This window comes from Arvicola amphibius, chromosome 3 (assembly GCF_903992535.2).
Source record: "Arvicola amphibius chromosome 3, mArvAmp1.2, whole genome shotgun sequence".
NCBI classification, from domain to species: Eukaryota; Metazoa; Chordata; class Mammalia; order Rodentia; family Cricetidae; genus Arvicola; species Arvicola amphibius.
The window spans coordinates 105,425,838-105,446,649 of NC_052049.1; the positions used below are offsets into that span (position 1 = coordinate 105,425,838).

At 38.8% G+C, this 20,812-nt stretch overlaps 1 protein-coding gene across 1 annotated transcript; it reads left to right on the forward strand.

Annotated features, from left to right (window-relative positions):
* Positions 1-2,361: 2,361 nt before the first annotated feature.
* Positions 2,362-3,297, forward strand: LOC119810567 (olfactory receptor 8B12-like). Its single transcript, XM_038324098.1, has one exon. It carries the CDS (start codon positions 2,362-2,364, stop codon positions 3,295-3,297), a length of 936 nt encoding a protein of 311 aa, XP_038180026.1.
* Positions 3,298-20,812: the final 17,515 nt, after the last annotated feature.

Below are 20,812 nucleotides of genomic sequence, written 5' to 3' on the forward strand. Positions count from 1 at the left end.
ATATTATGTATTTCTCAAGTGTGTATAGTGGGCTTGAGAATAGAAGGCAGCAGTCATTAGTCTCAGTCTGAGATACAGTTCTAAGTATTATTTGGCTAATGAGACCACCATTATGGCTGAGACAGAGCTGAGAGTTAGTAAATCCTCATTGATGTATGTGTGCTCATGACAAAACGTATGCATGTGGCTATGTGTATGGTGGAGGCTGGGCTTGGCTGGAGGGAGACGGACTTTGGAGCTAAAATTCTGAAACCATTCCAGGAAGTCTCTAGTCTGAACTCTGCTGAAATCATTATAAATACTTTGATAACCAAAGCTAGATTTTTTTCAAATAGAAATTATTTATTGGCTATGAAATTCACAATTCTTAGTCTCTGGTAAGGTATATACACAGAGCCCCATTAGAACTTATATTAGACTCTGTCAGTGACCTATAGTGTTGACTCATGATTGTCTAAATCCCCAGCAAGGTGTCCCACACCTCTGTCCTGTTACTACATCCAGAAATTTCTTCTTTAGAGTCACTCACTGTTCTGAGTTAATACATTTAAGTTTGAGGGCAAAAGTGGGATTTCTTGGGGGAGGGTCTTGAGTCAAGCAAGCAGTGGATGCTAGTGTGGTAGTTGAGTAACTGATTTCCAAAACAACACTTCTCAAATCTTGTGTTTGGATGTCAGACAGCTAGTTAAAACTGGAATGTTTTCCCCCTTTCTGTTTCTCTGAGTGGTTTACCTTTCCTTCACAGAACTTTTCCTGTTCATGCTTTTTCATAGATAAATATTTTCTGTCTTCTTACACTTGGATAATACTCTATAAGTATATAACTTACTATTTTCCATGTGGGATAATAATAATAATAATAATAATAATAATGATAATCAACTTATTAATCTCACCTAGGGGAGAATAAAGTGGGTCAGAAGAATTTTTTGTGACACAGAAGAAATACAATGCCATTCTTGGTCAGAGTCATCAAATTCCTCTTGCTAGACTTAAGGACAATGCTTGACCTTTCATGCATTGACAGATAATGAGTATCTGGCAAGCATTTGTTTTTTATTACCAAAATTAACTTGTCTGAGCAGACAATAGGATGAGATAGTAAGCTTCTTTATATTTTAGCTTGGATATGGTCAAGTGGTTTCTGTCACAGGAGTGAAATGGTGTTGCCTCTGCCTTGACTTTTCCTGCCTCTAGTACTTGTCACCCTCTTTGTTAAAAAAAAAAAACATCTACCTAGAGCCTCTAAATCCTTGTATTTAAGGACATTGCTCCAGAAAATGTATGACCCTGGCAGGGACACAGTAGGCAATGATTAAGACTGTCATTGGAGTTGGATCAGAGTGGACTCAAAACTCTGGAGTCAACCTCCTCATTTACAAATCAACAGAATTTTTAAAATCATTAATGATATACTATATATTCAATGTGTACACCATGATTTATTGTAGTATGTAGTTATTGTGTGATGGTTAACTACAGTTAGCTAAAACGTGTATTAACTTATGTTTTAGTGTAATATCGGTAATAATCAAGTCAGAATTATTTGTACATTGTCGTGATGCCAGGCACAGTGCTTCGGAAATAGAAAGTGCTCTCTACTAGATGGTAAGAATTAGCTCCCTCTTAATGCTTTATTTTTAACTATGTTCAAGAAGATGTAACTCAAGGAAAAAAACAATTCATTAAAAGCCACTTGAAGCATTATCAAGGGTGTAATGAACATTTCCTTAGGAAGGCAGACTCTGGGGCAATAGTCCTGTGGGAGCTCACTGAGATTTCCAATAAAAGCCTCATTTTTCTGTTGTTTATGTGCTATTTCATGAGATGTTTAACCCTCTCCTAATAACTGTCCAGGAGTCTCACAACAAAGGAACAACGAGCGAGCAAGCTCGCCATCCAATTCTGACTGAGAACCAAGACACACTAGAAGTTTTGATCCTAAATGCCAAGAAGCAAGAGCAGAGCTGTCTGTACAGTTCCCTAGACCAATTGCCTCACCCAGAAAGAGATGAACCAGAGGAGGTAGAGAGCTCTAACCTCATGTGAGTGTCTGCCTGACCCACAGCTTCCTGCTCCAGAGCAGTTAGAAGCTCTCTGCTTAGGAGCCAGGCGGTTGTAATTCCCTGTGAATTCATGCTGGTTTCAAAGGGTCCTCACTTGTAAAATTGGGATAATTGTAGACCAGCCAGCATTTAGAAAGTGTCTGGCCCATAGTTAGTGTTAGAATTTGTTTTGTTCTTTTATTCCCCCCCCCCCCCATTCTTTGGTTCTGTGTACTTCCATGGTGTATAACTACTCCCTCTTTCTCTTAATGATTCTTATTTATTTTTTAACCTTCACAGACACTACTGGAGGAGAATGGCTGCAGAGAACACTACCTGGGTGGCAGAGTTCATCCTTGTTGGATTAACAGAGCAGTCTGAACTCCAGATCCCATTCTTTATCCTATTTCTAGGTTTCTATGTGATTACTGTGGTGGGAAACCTGGGCTTGATCTCCTTGATAGGGCTGAACTCTCACCTACATACCCCCATGTACTTCTTCCTCCTCAACTTGTCCTTCATAGATTTTAGTTACTCCACCACTCTCACCCCTAAAATGCTGATGGGGTTTATTGCGAGAAAGAATATAATTTCCTATGCCGGGTGTATGACTCAATTTTTCTTCTTCTGCTTTTTGGTGTTTTCTGAGTCCTACATCCTGTCAGCGATGGCATATGACCGCTATGTTGCCATCTGTAAACCATTGCTCTACAGGGTCACCATGTCTCCCCAAGTATGTTCATATTTGTTGTCGGGTGTCTATGGGATGGGGGTGTTTGGGGCTGTGGCCCATATGGGAAACTTACAGTTTCTAACCTTCTGCGCTGACAATGTCATTAATCACTATATGTGTGACATCGTTCCCCTCCTCGAGCTGTCCTGCAACAGCTCCTTCACCAATTTGTTGGTTGTTTTTGTTGTTGTGGCCATTGGCATTGTAGTGCCCATTGTTACCATTTTTATATCTTATGGGTTCATCCTCTCTAGCATTCTCCACATTAGTGCCAAAGAAGGCAGGTCCAAAGCCTTTAGCACCTGCTCTTCCCATATTATCGTGGTGTCTCTCTTTTTTGGGTCAGGGACTTTTATGTACCTTAAGCCACCTTCTAGTTTGCCCCTGGATCAGGGGAAACTGTCCTCTGTTTTCTATACTGCTGTGGTGCCCATGTTCAACCCATTGATCTATAGCCTGAGGAATAAGGATGTCAAGATTGCTCTGAAGAAGACCTTGAGCAGAAAAATCTTCTCGTGAAAGTGCTTTGGAAATAACATGCAAAGTTTTATTAGAAGTTTTTTTTAAAGTTAATATTTTTCAATAACAAAAGTCAGTCCCTCCTCCATTATAACAACAGAAGAAGTTAAAATCTCATTCTTAAGAATATTTAAATTTGCCTATCCAGCTGCCTCAATCATTCTTTATTTTGAAGAATTAGTTTTTTATAATGATAAAATATACCTAAGAAATAATCCAATCCCACCTATTCATATGATGTGCATACACTGGTGATTTCTAAATGTTTTACAGGGTACCTAGGGATGCACATGCTCCTGGTACTTGAGCTGCGACTGAAATACAGGCATTTGGATTCCAATAACATTTATTTTGTTTCTTCTTCTCCCTGTTTTCTTGTTCCACCCTTCCCATGGCTAGTTTTAGGTCTTTAAGTTTGTCACTGATGTTTACAGTTAAACAAATCTGATTTTATTCTAGAGATGCCATTCACCACTTTTGACTAGATTAGTTTTGGAATATCATTTTTGCAAGTATTTTAGACATGAAAAATTGAGTTAAGAAAAATGTTTTTAATATGCTTGAAGTAGATAATAAATGGGAACAATAGATCTGAGAACCAGGCACCTGTGCTCCCTCAAGTGGTATAGAGAGCCTTACAGACCCAGGCTGTAAGATGCTGCACAGAAACTTCATCCTTTCATTATTTTTCATAAATGGAGACAGAATTTGGAACTTCAAAGCTATGGAAAACTTAATAACAGACAGGTTTGAATGTATGCTTACTATATTGTGTAAAAGGAGATAGAGCTTCATAGAGAGATTTAAAGGACAATCTTTATAACAAGTTTTATACATCACTGATAGAAATATTTCCTTGTGAACCCTTTGGAAGATGTTTTGAATCATAAAATATTCTTAGGCAAGTTCTCTTTATAAGGAAAAGGGGTTTAGAAAACTGTTTACTTTCCCCTTTCAGAATGATTCTATTCAATAATGTACAGGTTGTCACAGAAGGTGAAGCCCAGAGGGAACTACATTTCCAGTAATGAGGTTGTGTGGAAGACTGAATTCAGGACATTTATGGATTAGGGGTAGGAATGGTGGGAAATTTATATAATGTAGGCAAATGGAAAAAGTGCCCAACCTTTTTACCATCTTATTTAAAAATACTTTCCTATATTATTTGTACAAAACAATAAGTTTCATTTAGACCTTTCATATATATAAAGAGTTTATTTCTATCACGCCCTACCTCACACTATCTCTTTTCATCCTTCCTTCTGGTAGGTGTCCTGTCCCCACAATAAACCACTCAAAGTAGGCAATTTCTGTCATTTTAGACGATCCTGGGCTGTTCTTTCACAGTAAAATTCCTAGAAAATTCATTCTCTTCCTGGAGAAACCTACCCTTCTCACTCTGACCCTGGCAGATCCATTTTGCTTAGTCTTGAACTTTATAATAAGAGTTAAACATCAAATTTACTTTTCATTTTACTTCATTTTATTTTTACAGTGCTGGGATCCAGGGTCATGCTCATGTTAAGCATGCGTTCTGGTGTTGAGCAGCACCTGTGGTTTCCCACACTGTCTTTGAGTGCTGGCTACTGTCATTGCCAATGCCATCACAATATTTTTCTTAGGTCTTGCTCTTTAGTATAAACTCTGCTGTCCAAATACACAGTTTCATTTACGTATTGTCTTAGTGAATATTTGTTTACAGAATCTAAATAATGCTAATAAAGTTTCCATGAAAATTGTCAAGAAAGTGTTTTGTCTAGAGTGCACTCTTATTTCTGTAGTACATGTGGGAGTTTCCTGGATCATAGGATTTCTATCATCACGGTACCTTACAAAGTATTCAAACTATTTTTTGCTTTCACCAACAACTGCTAGGTAAGGATCTTTCTTTCCTATATGAACTTCTGTTATTTTTAGTATTTCTTTCTTCAGCACTGGCTGGGCAGTGCAATAGTACTTACTGTAAGCATTTTTTTAAAATAAAGTTTCTTGGAGAAACAGTGATATTGGAGATTTTTTATATGTTTATCAGCTAATTGGCTAATGTCGTCTGTGAAGCACACTGTTAGTCTCTGACTATGTGTGTGTCTGTTCATATGTTCAGGGTCATGAGTGTGGGCATACATGTGTGTGAAGGCCAGAGGTCAGCATCAGGTGTCATTATTCAGGTGCAGTCTACCTTGCTTGTTGGTATGAGGTCTCTTACTTGGCTTGGAATTCACTGTTCAGTTAGGCTACTTGGCCAGGAAGTCCCGGGGAGATGCTTGTGTCTGCATCTCTACAACAAGAATTACAAACATGAGCCATCATACCTGGCTTCTTAACATGGGTTCTGGGCATTGGACTCAGATTCTCATGTTTTCACGGAAAACATTTTGTTAACTGAATTATCACCAACTCATTGTTAGTGTAAAAAAAAAAACTGATTCAAGTTTAAAAAAGAAGTTTGCTTACTTTTTTCAGAAATATATAATGTAGTTATTATTTAAGTCTGTGGCTTGCCCATTTATGTAATTATTTAATGTCTTTTGGTTTTAATTGTCAATGCACCAGTTTTTATTTTCACTATGAGTGCTTCTTTGTTATGCTGATTTTTTTCTAATCACAAGTCTCAAAGATAGTTCATGTTTTCACTTGAAAGAATTACGCTTATTTCCTTATAATCAGATTTTTGATCCATTTCAAATCAATTACTGAGTATAGAAGCATAGTTGTATTAGCAATTGTGTATAGAATGAGATAATGACATTTTCAAAGACATTAAGTTGTTTTTAACATTATTTATTGAAAGGACTGTTTTTTTCAATTGTTCTGGATATGATTATGTGGACGTATTTGAAGATCAAATGACAATAATTTTATGGGACTAGTTGAAAAAGAGGCTGGAAGCTAAAGTACTATATCCTGTGGCAAAATGTTAACAGGCATGGTAGGAAAAGACATTCTTGTCAAATTTTCAAATGGAATTATGCTTTTTGTAAGAGAGTATTTGATACTTTTTATTTCATTTTAAATATCTAAAATTTAAATTTCAAAAATTTATCACTAGCACATAGAAATATAATGGTTCTTTATATATTCATTCGAGTGCCTATATTTTGCTAATTTCACTTATTTATTCTAGAATTTACTAAAATATATAAAATAAAAAGAGAATCTTATTTTTCATACTTCTATATGTACAGTCTTGTCATTGCAAAAAAAGACAGGTTGACTGTGTCTGAAAAGTCACATCTATTTCTCCTTTGTATTGAAACTTCCAGTATAATGTTGAATAGAAATGAAAACAATGACTTTTATTACCTTGTGTTATGACATTAGAGTAAAAGAATTTAGGTTTCTACCATGGAGCATGATGTCCACTTTTTCTATATTGTTGCAGAGAGCAATGTTCGGGTTATGAGTGAATGACTAAGGTTTCCATTTAAAAAGAATTTCCCCATTTAACAGGGAATCAAAAAAGCACAAGAATGTTAAAAACAACACAGTTAATGCCATTTAATAAAAATAAGCTAGCAGAGAGAGATATGTAAGCCAAGCCAATGGATTAAGCGTTATAATATAACATATATAATACTAGAGGAAGCTCCTTCTTCAGTGGAGAGATGGTTCTGAGGAGACAGACAGGAACAGTTTCCTGATGATCACAGCCAAGTAACCTTTGTTAGGTTATGAATAAAGAACACAATTTAGAATTTTGTTCCACTGTCAGTGCATAAAGATGTGTGATAATGGTGATGGTCCTAAGATCATCTGAATCCTGGAAGAAGATGTAACAAATTAGAAACAAATTCTTTCTGTATAAAAATGTATTTGAGTTCCTTGTTTTTTAAAAAAGGAAACTTTCTGTTCTTCAATGCTGATGTTCTTCCTCCCACATGAAACTATTTCCAGTTCCTTTATAGATATATGTTGCCAGATTATAGGCCTGTCCCTTTAAGACACTGGTCACTGTAAGAGAGATTTCATAGCTTGAAGAAATCAGCCTTCCCGTAACCCAGTTTTGCTCCTAGGACAGAGTTAGGAAGCTGATCTATGCATGTTCACAGCTGCTAATTAATGGTATGTGGCCCCTTCATGCGCATGTCACTTACACTATGTTGAACTGAATTAGTTGGTGTGGAAGGTGTGGAACCTTCTCCTGCCTCTGAAAACATAAAAGCCAGATGTCCCCTTCATTTGGGGTATTCCTCTGGACCCCTCTGCCATCCTGTTATGGTGGCTCTCTCTCTTACTCTTCCTTTAAGCCATCCCTTTAAATGAAGTTCCTCTCCAGGTTTTAAAAGGAAGCCAGTCTTTTCCCTTAAGACTGTGATATGATTTTCTGACACAGTGTACTGTTGCTTTGTAATGCTTATCTCTCTCTCAGAAGATCATGGTCTCTGCTTCTCTTTAACCTAACCTCAGTCCTGAAGGATAGTTATGTGTCAGCTCCGTCATGAACCAACCAACCTTCATTGCATCTCTTTTTATATTAACATATAAAAGCATGGCTCTATTTCCCCTGGTACCTATTTACCTCTCTGTATATTTATGCAATAAAGTTTCAAAAAATCATTTAGTTATGTGTCTCCTAATAGAAGTAGTCTGGAAAGGAGGGAGTACAGGGGATTACTGTTGAGGAAAATGGCTGGACACAGAAATCCCTGAGATATTGTTAACTGTCACTTTAGGTTCCATGTATGTTAAAGAAGTTAGGAAGCAGAAATTGTTGAAAGAAAATGGATTTATTTATTTTCAGTTCAGCCAAATAGGGGTACATGACAGGCAAAATGATGAAGAACCTTTAAAAAGAATGTACTCTTATGGATAAATTCTATTGTTAAGTTTTTTAGAAACCTTCATTTTATTTTCCACAATAGCTTGTTAGTCAGGATTCTCTAAAGGATAGAATAAACTGATAGAATATATATATCCTGGCTGGCCTGATATTCACCATATCAGGTGATCAGACTGGCTTCAAACTCAGAGAAATCTGCCTGCCTCTTCCTCCAAAGTGCTAGGGTTGAAGGTGTGTGCCACCGAGTTTGACCAATACGTTCTATTCATACTTTTTCATTTGAATCTGTCCCTCACAATTGCCTATCTTCTGGTGAGAATGGAGATGCAGAATATGTAGTTAAAGATGAGCTTCCTGAAAGGAATGTTTTATAGGAAGTTTGTATTCTACTTTAACGATTTTGTCAGCTCTAGGTCTCATAAAAGTCAAGTTGGTCATCAAAGAAGAAACATCTCTATGTAGCTAAACAGGGTTCGATTGTACAGGGATGGAGATCTTTTCATTTAGAATGGTCAAACCCACATGGTTAGAAGAACGTATCATAATATAGATGCAGCCTAAGAAATTCACACTAGGTCTAAATTTCTGTTCCTTCTAGTGAAGGAACCAGAGATAGTACTTATTTATAGAAAGGAGGAATCCATAGTTAGTGATTTAGAAGGAAAAACTTACAATAAATCAATCTGCATCTTCTTCATTACCCTGAGCATTTATTTCCAGCTTTTAATTACCTGACAGCATCTGCTAATATCATTGTAGGATGATAGGTTCCTTGGTTTTCCAGGCTTTAAACAGGGTTTTCAGGCTTTGTGGTGTATCTGCTCCAAGTCTGATTTCTAGGTATTACAAACGTGGAAGCACCTGCATATGTATACGGTATGTAGGAAGGTACGCGAAAGGGCTTACGATCTGTGAATTCAGTTTGACTCTCACGTCAAACTGTTAGTGGGAAGGGGATGGAGAATGCATAGAAATTTGATAGAGGGATATGGACAGAGCACTGACGGCATGTGGTACAGCTCTCAGCTTACAGAAATGTTTTCATGTCACTGCTTTGCTATTAGTGACAAACATACCAACAAAGAAAACTGAAATAAACCATCACATCTGAATCTCCCATTTGTTTCTCGAGCTTTTCCTCTTTTTTTGGTGTGTTTATTATATTTTTAGGTTCTATCTGTTGAGGGATTTTTTTCTTATTTTGCTAGTTTTGAGTCAGTTACTAACCCTTAGAACAGAAGGTACCAGCTTGTTTGCTGTTAGTGATATCTTGGCTTCCTCTGTCTTTGCTGTTTTCAGAAGTTTAAAGTTGCAACTATGGACTCTGTCCCATTTACCTTTGTTTTATTCTATTTTTGACAAAAACTTACAGTTATCAATAATCCCAAGCCTCCTGGAGGAATGAGTGTCATCTCCCAGACTGTTATTTGTGGGTTGTCTGGATGGTCTGTTTCTTATTATTCATTTCCTGTGTTTGTAAGGTTGCCTCCGTCTGTGCCTATGCCAGAGAGTAAATTTGACCTCCAGTCCACCCTCTGACTTACCCTGGTAGGTTCTCTGATGTCTGGCTGATATAGGCTGAAGTAGCTGACTCTTTCCTTCTGACTTTAGTGAGCAATCAAGGGTGAGAAGGAGGTTGGGGGCGTCTTTAGCACTTTGGTCTGTTTCTAGGTTAGTGCTGTAGGCTGAATCCACCCACCCTAGTCATACCCAAGGCAAGAAGCCCTCTACACCCTGCTTTTTTTGTCCATAGCAGCCTACACATGATAGTCAGTCTACATGTAGCAGTAGTGATTTTTAAAATTAATCCTTCACTGTATCTTTAACTTTCTAGCACCCTACCTCCAGAGTCATAAACCACGAGTTTTATCCTCCTCATCAGCTGAGCAAGAGGACTCAGCTGATGAACCAGAAAGTTCATCTTCTAACCTCTCATCTCATCAGCTTAGGTGACCATATATTCTCAAGCAACAGAGGCAGACTAAGCAGGTTGTACTTATACATCTGTGCATACATCTATGTGCAACAGTAATAATCAAAGGAAAAGAGGCCCTCCACTTCAGAGTGGGGGTCATGGGAAGAGTTAGAGGAAAAGTATCTGGGAGGAAATGGATGGAGAAAACAGAAAGGGGAAAGTGGTGTGATTCTATTTTAATAATAAAAGTATTAAAGCATAAAAATGTGTTATTTTTCTAGAACTCAGAAACAAAGCTTGCATACATTTTCACTTTGGATTATAGGAAGAAATATGATTGCAAATAATTTCTGCGAGTGGTCTGATCTCTGGGCAGAACAGCATCCACTGTGAGCACCTATCATGTCCCTTTAGGACCAACAACTCAGATCATTCTATTTTTGCTGACATTTCATTATTCACCCCCTTTAAGAGGGGGTGTTACTCTCCTAAGTGTTAGAACTGAAGTCCAACTGAGTGTGGGATGTGCTTGCCTCTGTTTTGAACAGAAAGCCTTAAGCTTTCTAGGTTTGCTTTTTGCCTGGCTTACAAAATTTATATGTGAGTTAGAAGCAATTAGAACATTTAAATTTGGATGTAGATCTCAGTTCTACCCTCCACACAAATTTATCTACATTAAAAATTAAAAGCTCATCTTTATCTCTCTATATATAATTTATATCTATATGCATACATATAGTTTTCAAGACAAATTCTCATTATGCAGTTCTAGTTGGCCTGGAAGTTCGTATGTGGCCCAAGTTGTCCTTAAACTCATAGGGACCCACCTGCCTCTGTTTCTCCATGCTGGGATTAAAGCACTGTACCACCACACCCTGATTATTTATTTTTTCTTGAGATAGGTCTTATGCAGTCCAACTTGGATTCAAATTTTCCATGTATTGTGCAGTTAAAGATTAGCTTCCTGAAAGGAATGTTTTATAGGAAGTTGGTATTCCACTTTAACGATTTTGTCAGCTCTAGGTCTCATAAAAGTCAAGTTGGTCATCAAAGAAGAAACAGACTTCTGATATCCCTGCCTCCATCTTCCAAGTTCAAGGATTACACTATGTTCACTTTTAAGAGGTGGTTCAGTTTGAATCTAGGGCTTCATGCTAGGCAAACCCTTGACCAACTAAAGCTTTTCATCTCCTTCTGTTCAGTTCCTGTTTCTTATTTCTCTATCAGTTTCCCCCTCAAACTGCTAGTGAAGACTGATGAATTATTGTCCTAACCATTCTGCTCTCAGCAATATTCATTTTAACATCCCTAGTGATTTATCCACTAATGCCCCAGCCCCATGCCTAAAAGAAGTAGGTGTTTTGGAAAGTAGTTTTTGTTGTGGTTAATTCCTCTGGTTGGAATGATTTGCCTTTTTCCCCATGGGTCAGCTTGTAATTATCATTCAGGACTCAACAGCAATTAGTTTCAAGCATAACTCAACCGAACAAGATGTTTCCATAGTAACAGTGCTATAATGGTACATGGTATTTTAGTGAAAATGTGAGCTCAGTAAGTATATGGCCAATCACCTGTCGTAAAAGCACATATAATAAGGACTAATTATTCTGCAATTGAAAATTTAAAAACTGGATAAGAAACTACTTCATAGACTGATTAATGGGAAGCTCAATGGAGATTATTTATAAAGCATCATTCATGAAACATAGATATTTATAACACTGACCACTTAAGAATTAATGCCTTCTATACTCATGACAATTAATCATTAAATGAGTTCTACCATGAGACCTAATAAATCTCATAAAAATTTGGGGGATTAATTGATGGATAATTATTTTCTGAAGCACACCTGAAAATCTTGACTTGGTATACTCAGCGAACACATGTCTGTTTAACAAGTGAATCCTTGTGCCTATTCCACCATTACTGAAACTTCAAATATAGCTTATTCTCTTTTATAAATAATTATCAATACACAAGATTAATAGGTTTAAGAAAATGGTGCCTTTAAAAGGATTTGTTTGTCTTCATTTTCTGTCTGTTAGTACTGCACCACACATGCTCCCAAAGCATGTGCCTGCTCCAAGGCTTCTCATAATGTTTTTTGTTTTTGTTTTTGTTTTCCCAGTAGCCACTGATCCAAAGCTTCTCATCATGGTTTTGTTTTCAAGTTGCTTTAGTTGCTATTGCATGCTTTTGTTCCCCCTTCCTGAATCCTGTCTCCTTTCCACTGGTGCAGTTTCACCACGCCTTTCCTTCACTTAGTGGGAGTCTGAAGCTTTACTCCACAGACAGTCTGGGCCATAGTAACCTTGAGCTCTGGTTATGGGCATAGCATAGCCACAAGAAAGATATTGACGTGAATTGCATGAAGTTCTTGGACATTAGCAACAAGCAAAGCCATCTCATTGTGAACTTCATTCTCTTTAGGTCTTGAATCAGAAATGTGGGTTTTTTTCTTCAGATGAAAGTGAGCAGCCTATGGGGAAGACTCCTTAGAGTTATAAAAAGTAGCCATATGTATCATAGAATGAGGAAGTTCTCTGGAGTCCACAAGTGACCCCGGCCTGTGGGGTGATATGGTCTATTAGATATATTTTGATTTTAAAAAAAATGCCAAGCGTCCTGACATATTTGAAGAAATATAATACAACTTGAATTAAAGGAACTTCATGGAAATCAAATGCCGGTAGGCTTTCTATGCAACATCAGACCTTTCATTGTACTGGCCAGTCTCACCTTAGGGTAGTTAGAAGCTATATTTTACAAATGATGATGCTGAGGTAGCCTGATTATTCTTGCAGCTACTGGGAAACCAAACCAAACCATAATGAGAAGCTTTGGAGCAGGCACACTCCTTGGGGGCTTTCTTCTGCTTGAATAGAGAATGAGAACTTGGACAAAACTGACCAGGGATTCTCTAGGGGCCACCCTTTCCTATTTATATACATTCGCATTCTATAGGAATTTTCTTCTTGGGTCAAGGGTTTGCACCCTGCCATGTCACAAAGGGCACAAAAGCATGCCTTCAAATGACAGACACAGGGATGTGGGGAGGCAGTTCTTTTTCAAAAGAAACCATATTTTAGACGGCTTACTGCCTGGATGCGAAGACTTGCTGGATGGGAGTGGCAAGGATTTGGGTGGTCTTGAAGGAAAAATGCAAGTATAGCAAGAAAGCTTTGGCCTGGGTTTTTGCATTATCATTTTAGAAAAGAGAAACAAGAAGGAATGATGTTTTCACCAATTTTTTTTAACACATAGCTGATCTGAAGCTGAGGTTGCCTCAAGGATTAATTTTATAAGCAAATAACATGGAAGAAGAGGGCCAGGTCTAACAGCTGTTCTCTTTCTCTTTTAAAGAACATTAGAAAACAATAGTGCTTTAGGTTCATAACAAAATGGAAAGAAAGATGTTGGATTTTGCCATCCACTTCTTGCCCCCACATATAGGTAAGCTTCTCTATACTATCGTATAGCAGCAAATTGGTGTACTCATCACAGATAAGCCTACAGAGTCATGGTTTACACCAAGATCCTTTTATCTGAGTATTATGTAGCCTATGGATTTGAAGAAATTTATAATATCGTGTATCTACCCTTGCAATAAACTACAGATTAGTGTTGCCACCCTAAAAACCCGTGCTTATCCATATTCTCTTTCATAGAGACTTTGCAGTGGACGAAAATGTTGCGAGTCCAAGTAACATCCATGGTAAGGTTCTGAATAGTGTTCACAAGGAAACGGAAAGAAACAGTGAAGAACAGTGAAGTCTGTCCAGAGCATGCTCCATGCCAGTCAGTAGCAGGCAACAATACTATCTAACCAGACCCTCCGAGGCCTCCCAGAGGAGACAATTATCATGGTCAAGAAGCACTGAGCCCTGAATTGATTACTGTGTCTTAAATAACAAAGCACAAATCATCCCAAATTAAAAAGTTTCCAGGCATTAATAAGTAACTTGAAGTTGAAAAAGCCCATTTCTATGTATGTTATTGAAAAATTAAGGAATAATTAAAATGATTAATGCTGAAATCCCCTATTTTTGACTTGGTCCCTTCTTTTTATCCCCCTCTACAAAGCGGGTACTTCAGAAAAACATTTTTGAAATTGTAGACTATAATTTGGAAGTGGACCATGGCAGTAACTTAGCACAGGAAAATACCTAAGAAGAAGGCCGTGTCATTGATAAGGATGTCAGCTGTAAGTGGAAACCCCATGGTCATCAACTTGATTATCCAAACCTCGGACGGTTCGAGGCTCAACTCCTTGAAGTGGGACCCCTGTCTAAGTCAGCAGGGTACCCCAGAGCATGTGCTCTGCTGTTATATCTGCTAAAATCATTTTACTACAGCCAAGGGCAGGCAGGGCTAGCAGAATGGAGACCGGCAGGGTGAGAGTGGGCAGCTTCAGCAGCGACCCTGGAGCAGAGGCGGGTAAAGCAGGAAATACTTTGAATAACCTGCCTGTCTGTTGACTGGGACACTGGTAATTATAGGGGTCTTGTTCTTGAGTGGGCTTTTATTGGTGCGGGATCTAACCTGGGGCTTTACTTGGGATTGCTGCCAGGCTGTCCTCCTTAGCCTTTTGATGTGGGTGGAGTCCTATGGTTTCCCTGCTCTTTAATTATTTAAGTTTGGAGTATTGTGGGAAGGGGGAATATCTTGGGTGCCAGGCCACTTGTTTAAGTGAGATGTAATTTGATATGATTAAAAATACATTTAAAGGCCCCTATTTTGTTGTTTGGGGTCAGGCTAGAGATGTAAGACTTAGCTTTGAGTGTTTCCTTCATTGTGATCTTTATCCCAGGATGTTCAGTTCTGTGCTGTGATTTCCCCCCACAAACTGTCCTGCATTTAGACAGGTTTTATATTTTATTACCTGATATTTTTTCTGCCCAACGTATTTCAATTACATTCTTAGCATCTTCTTTACACTTTGGCCTTCTGGAACAGTGTAGGGTTACATAGCAAGATGAAGAACATTGAATTTAGGCCCTCTAATTTGAAAACCTCCTAGTGGATTTATAACAATCCCAGGGATGTATCTAAATCTCGATTTTTCTCTTCTGTAACATCAGGAAATCATACTCTCTTCCAAGGCTTTGGGGATCGAATAAAATATGTCATGAAACAGTTTTGAAAAATACTATTTTTAAAAGTGCCAGCTCTTGCTTAAAAATGAGCCACACAGTGTTGGACCTGTGGGATTTGCACTCACAGAGGGAGGATGGCGGGGGTGGGGCAGAAGAAATGTGTAGAACTGCATCCTATGTCAGGAAGACACTGGAGTGTACCGGGACAGAAGTTAGAGTGAATTTCTGTGCTGCTCCTGATCAGATGGAAGAAGCTGTCTGGAAGGAAGGAGATGCTGATCCAGGAGGACATCTGAAGAAGTTCTATGAAAAGGAAGACTGAAATTTAGTCTACATGCTTATAAAAACCATGAGGTCAACACACAGAGGGACGATCAACTCCAGGAAAACAGACTATCTGTGTAAGACAGGAGAAGGAAATTTAGATTTTTTTTAGGGCTACTGTTTCTATCAATTCTAGAAAATTAATTCTCTCCATAAATTAGACTTTCCTCATTGTTAACAATAATTTAAGAACAAAATCTGTTTCACTAAGATTTATTTATGTTATGTCTGTGGTATTTTGACTCCATGATTGTCTGTGCACTATGGGCATGCAGTGCCTGTAGAGGCCAGAAAAGGGCACTGGGTGCCCTGCGACTATAGTTACATATGATTACAAGCTGCAAGTGGGTTCTGGGAACTGAACCAATACCTTAATCAAGAGCAGAAATATAAATGTATGTCAGGCGATGGTGGTGCACTCCTTTAATCCCAGCACCCGGGAGGCAAAGGCAGGTGGATCTCTGTGAGTCAGAGGCCAGCCTGGTCTACAAGAGCTAGTTCCAGGACAGGCACCAAAGCTACAGAGAAACCCTGTCTTGAAAAAAAAAAGAAATATACATGTAACAAATTTGACCTTAAATTTGTATTAATCAACCAAGATCCATACCAATGTAAAGTATTCATCTCTACATCATAGCCTCTTTTAAATGTAAACAAACATTTTTAAGTCATCATTTAGGGAATTTGGATGTAGTTATCTCCAAACTGTCTCCTGATTTTTGTTCATGATGAACTTTCAAAATATTTATGGTCCAACAAACCACATTAGTTTGGAAGGAATCCACAGGTTTTCATATTCTGTGGAAACAAAAACAGAACCTCTTTTCTAAAGCAACAAATTCTTTTTAAATTTTTTTATTTTACCTTTTTATTGAGGTCTACACTTTTCTCTGCTCCCTCTTGCCTCTCCCCTCCCCTTCAACCTTCTCCCGAGATCCCCATGTTCCCAATTAACTCAGGAGTTCTTGTCTTCTACTTCTCATGTAGAATAGATCTATATAAGTCTCTCTTTGGGTCCTCATTGTTGTCTAGGTTCTTTGGGATTGTAATTTGTGGGCTGGTTTTCTTTGCTTTATGTTTAAAAAACCCACTTATGAATCAGTACATGTGATATTTGTGTTTCTGGGTCTGGGTTACCTCACTCAAAATGATGTTTTCTAGCTCCATCCATTTTTCTGCAAAATTCAAGATGTCGTTATTTTTTCTGCTGTGTAGTACTCCACTGTGTAAATAAATATACCACATTTTCCTTATTCATTCTTCAGTTGAGGGGCATTTAGGTTGTTGTTTCCAGATTCTGGCCATGATAAACAAAGCTGCTATGAACATAGTTGAGCACATGTCCTTGTGGCATGATTGAGCATTCTTTGGATATATACCTAAAAGTGGTATTACTTTGGGTTTTGAGGAAGATTGTTTCCTAATTTTCTGAGAAATCACCACATCCAAAAGGGCTGTGCCAATTTGCACTCCCACCACCAATGTAGGAGTGCTCCCTTTACCCCACAACTTCTCCAGCCGAAGAATGTTTTTGAACTTTGGCCATTCTTACAGGTGTAAGACGGAATCTCAGAGTTATTTTGATTTGCATTTCTCTGATGACTAAGGGTGTTGAACATTTCCTTAAGTGTCTTTCAGCCATTTTAGATTCTTCTGTCGAGAGTTCTCTGTTTAGTTCTGTACTCCATTTTTAAAATTGAATTATTTGTTCTTTTGATGATCAATTTCTTGTGTTCTTTCTATATATGTGTGGTAAGTGAAGATCTTTTTCCCATTCTGTAGGCTGTCATTTTGTCTTGTTGACCATGTCCTTTGCTTTACAAAAGCTTTTCAGTTTCAGGAGGTCCCATTTATTAGTTGTTTCTCTTAGTGTCTGTGCTGCTGGGGTTATATTTAGTAAGTAGTCTCACGTGCCAATGCATTCAAGTGTACTTTCCACTTTCCTATAAGGTTCAGTGTGGCTAGCTTTATGTTGAGGTCTTTGATCCATTTGGACTTGAGTTTTATGCATGGTGTTAGATATGGGTCTATTTTTATTCTTCTACATATTGATACCCAGTTATGTCAGCACCATTTGATAAATATGCTTTCTTTTTTCCATTTGATATATTTTGCTTCTTTTTCAAAATCAGGTATTCAAAGGTGTGTGGATTAATATCTGGGTCTTTGATTCAGTTCCATTGGTCCTCCTGTCTGTTTTTATATCAATACCAGGCTGTTTTCAGTACTGTAGCTCTGTAATAGAGTTTGAAGTCAGGGATTGTGATGCCTCCAGAAGTTCTTTTATTGTACAGGATTGTTTTGGCTATCTTGGGTTTTTTTGCTTTTCCATATGAAGTTGAGTACAGTTCTTTCAAGGTCTGTGAAGAATTTTGCTGGGATTTTGATGGGCATTGCATTGAATCTGTAAATTGCTTTTGTTAAGATTTCTATTTTTTCCTATGTTAATTCTACCTACCCAAGAGCATGGAAAATCTTTCACTTTCTGTTGTCTTCTTCAATTTCTTTCTACAAAGATTTAAAATTCTTGTCATAATGTCTTGCATTTGTTTCATTAGAGTTACTCTGAGATATTTTATGCTATTTATGGCTATTGTGAAGGGTGTTGTTTCTCTGATTTCTTTTTCAGCTCTTTTATCATCTGTGTAAAGGAGGGCTACTGATTTTTTGAGTTAATCTTGCATTCTGCTACATTACTGAGAGTGTTTATAAGTTGTAGAAGTTCCTTGGTAAAATTATTGGCATTGCTTATGTAAACTACCATATCATCAGCAAATAGTGATAGTTTGATTTCTTCTTTTCTGATTTGTATCCGCTTTATCTCCTTTTGATGTCTTTTTTTTTTCAATTTTCAATTTTATTTTATTTTTTAATTTATTTTTTTCCAGTTTATTTATTTTTTATTAAAAATTGCCATCTCCTCCCCTCCGCCTTCCCCTTCCCTCCCCTCCCCTCCACCCACACCCCCACTCCCTCCCTCTTGAGGCCAAACAGCCATCAGGGTTCTCTACACTATGTTGAGTCCAAGGTCCTCCCAACTCCCTCCAGGTCCAGGAAGGTGAGCAACCGAACTGACAAGGCTCACACAGAGCCCGTCCATGTCGTAGAGACCAAGCCCATCGCCATTGTCCTTGGCTCCTCTGTCAGCCTCCACCATCAGCCACCCTCAGAGAGTCCGATTTGGTCGCATGTTCCATCAGTCCCATTCCAAGTGGACTTGGTGGTCTCCCATTAGTTCTGTCCTGCCGTCTCAGTGGGTGAACGCGTCCCTCATGGTTCTGACTTTCTCATGATCTCTCTCCTTCTGCTCCTTATCAGAACTTTGGGAGCTCAGTCCGGTGCTCCAATGTGGGGCTCTGTCTCTATCTCCATCCATCGCCAGGTGAAGGTTAAGGCTCACAGTGAGCCCGTCCATGCTGTAGAGTTCACATTCATTGCCGTTGTCCTTGGTTTCTCAGTCCTCCTCCACCGTCAGCCACATTCAGAGAGCCCGGTTTGGTCCCCTGTTCCATCAGGTTCCGTTCCAACTGGACTTGGTGGTCTCCCGTTAGATCTGTCCCACCGTCTCAATGGGTAAACGCACTCCTCACGGTCCTGACTTCCTTGCTCATGATCTCCCTCAATTTGCTCCTCATCAGGACCTTGGGAGCTCAGTCCGGTGCTCCTATGTGGGGCTCTGTCATTTTCTCCATCCAATGCCAGGTGAAGGTTCTATGGTGATATGCAAGATATTCATGAGTATGGCAATAGGATCTGGCCATTTCTGGCACCCTCTCCTCAGCTGCCCAAGGACCTAGCTGGGGGCATCTTCCTGGACACCTGGGAACCCCTCTAGAGTCAAGCCTCTGCCAACCCTAGAATGGCTCCCTTAAGTAAGATATATAATTCCTTGTTCCCATATCCACCCTTCCTATATCCCAACCATCCTATTCCCCCAAGCTCTTCCCATCCTCCACTTCACACTTTTCTCGCCCCATCCCCCCTCCCCCCATCCCACCCCACCCCTATGTTCCCATTTTTTGTCCGGCAATCTTGTCTACTTCCAGTATCCAGGAGGATAACTATATGTTTTTCTTTGGGTTCACCTTCTTATATAGCTTCTCTAGGATTTTTACGAATTATAGGCTCGATGTCCTTTATTTATGGCTAGAACCCAATTATGAGTGAGTACATCCCATGTTCATCTTTTTGGGCCTGGGTTACCTCACTCAGGATGGTGTTTTCTATTTCCCTCCATTTGCATGCAAAATTCAAGATGTCATTGTTTTTTACCGCTGAGTAGTATTCTAGCATGTATATATTCCACACTTTCTTCAACCATTCTTCCACTGAAGGGCATCTAGGTTGTTTCCAGGTTCTGGCTATTACAAATAATGCTGCTATAAACATAGTTGAACAGATGCTTTTGTAATATGATTGGGCATCTCTTGGGTAAATTCCCAAGAGTGGGATTGCTGGGTCTTGGGGTAGGTGGATCCCAAATTTCCTGAGAAACCTCCACACTGCTTTCCAAAGCGGTTGCACAAGTTTGCATTCCCACCAGCAATGGATGAGTGTACCCCTTACTCCACTTCCTCTCCAGCAAAGGCTATCATTGGTGTTTTTGATTTTAGCCATTCTGACAGGTGTAAGATGGTATCTTAACGTTGTTTTGATTTGCATTTCCCTGATTGCTAAGGAGGTTGAGCATGCCCGTAAGTGTCTTTTGGCCATTCGAACTTCTTCTGTTGAGAATTCTCTGTTCAGTTCAGTGCCCCATTTTTTAATTGGGTTCATTATCATTTTAAAGTCTAGTCTCTTGAGTTCCTTATATATTTTGGAGATCAGACCTTTGTCTGTTGTGGGGTTGGTGAAGATCTTTTCCCAGTCAGTAGGCTGTCTTTTTGTCTTAGTGACAGTGTCCTTTGCTTTACAGAAGCTGCTCAGCTTCAGGAGGTCCCATTTATTCAATGTTGCCCTTAATGTCTGTGCTGCTGGAGCTATACGTAGGAAGCGGTCTCCTGTGCCCAAATGTTGTAGAGTACTTCCCACTTTCTCCTCTAACAGGTTCAGTGTGTTCAGATTGATATTGAGGTCTTTAATCCATTTGGACTTGAGTTTTGTGCATGGTGATAGACACGGATCTACTTTCATTCTTCTACAGGTTGACATCCAGTTATGCCAGCACCATTTGTTGAAGATGCTTTCTTTCTTCCATTGTGTGCTTTTAGCTCCTTTATCAAAAATCAGGTGTTCATAGGTTTGTGGGTTAAGATCTGAGTCTTCTATTCGATTCCATTGGTCGACTTCTCTATTTTTATGCCAATACCAAGCTGTTTTCAATATTGAGGCTCTGTAATAGAGTTTGAAGTAAGGGATGGTAATGCCTCCAGAAGTTCCTTTATTGTATAAGATTGT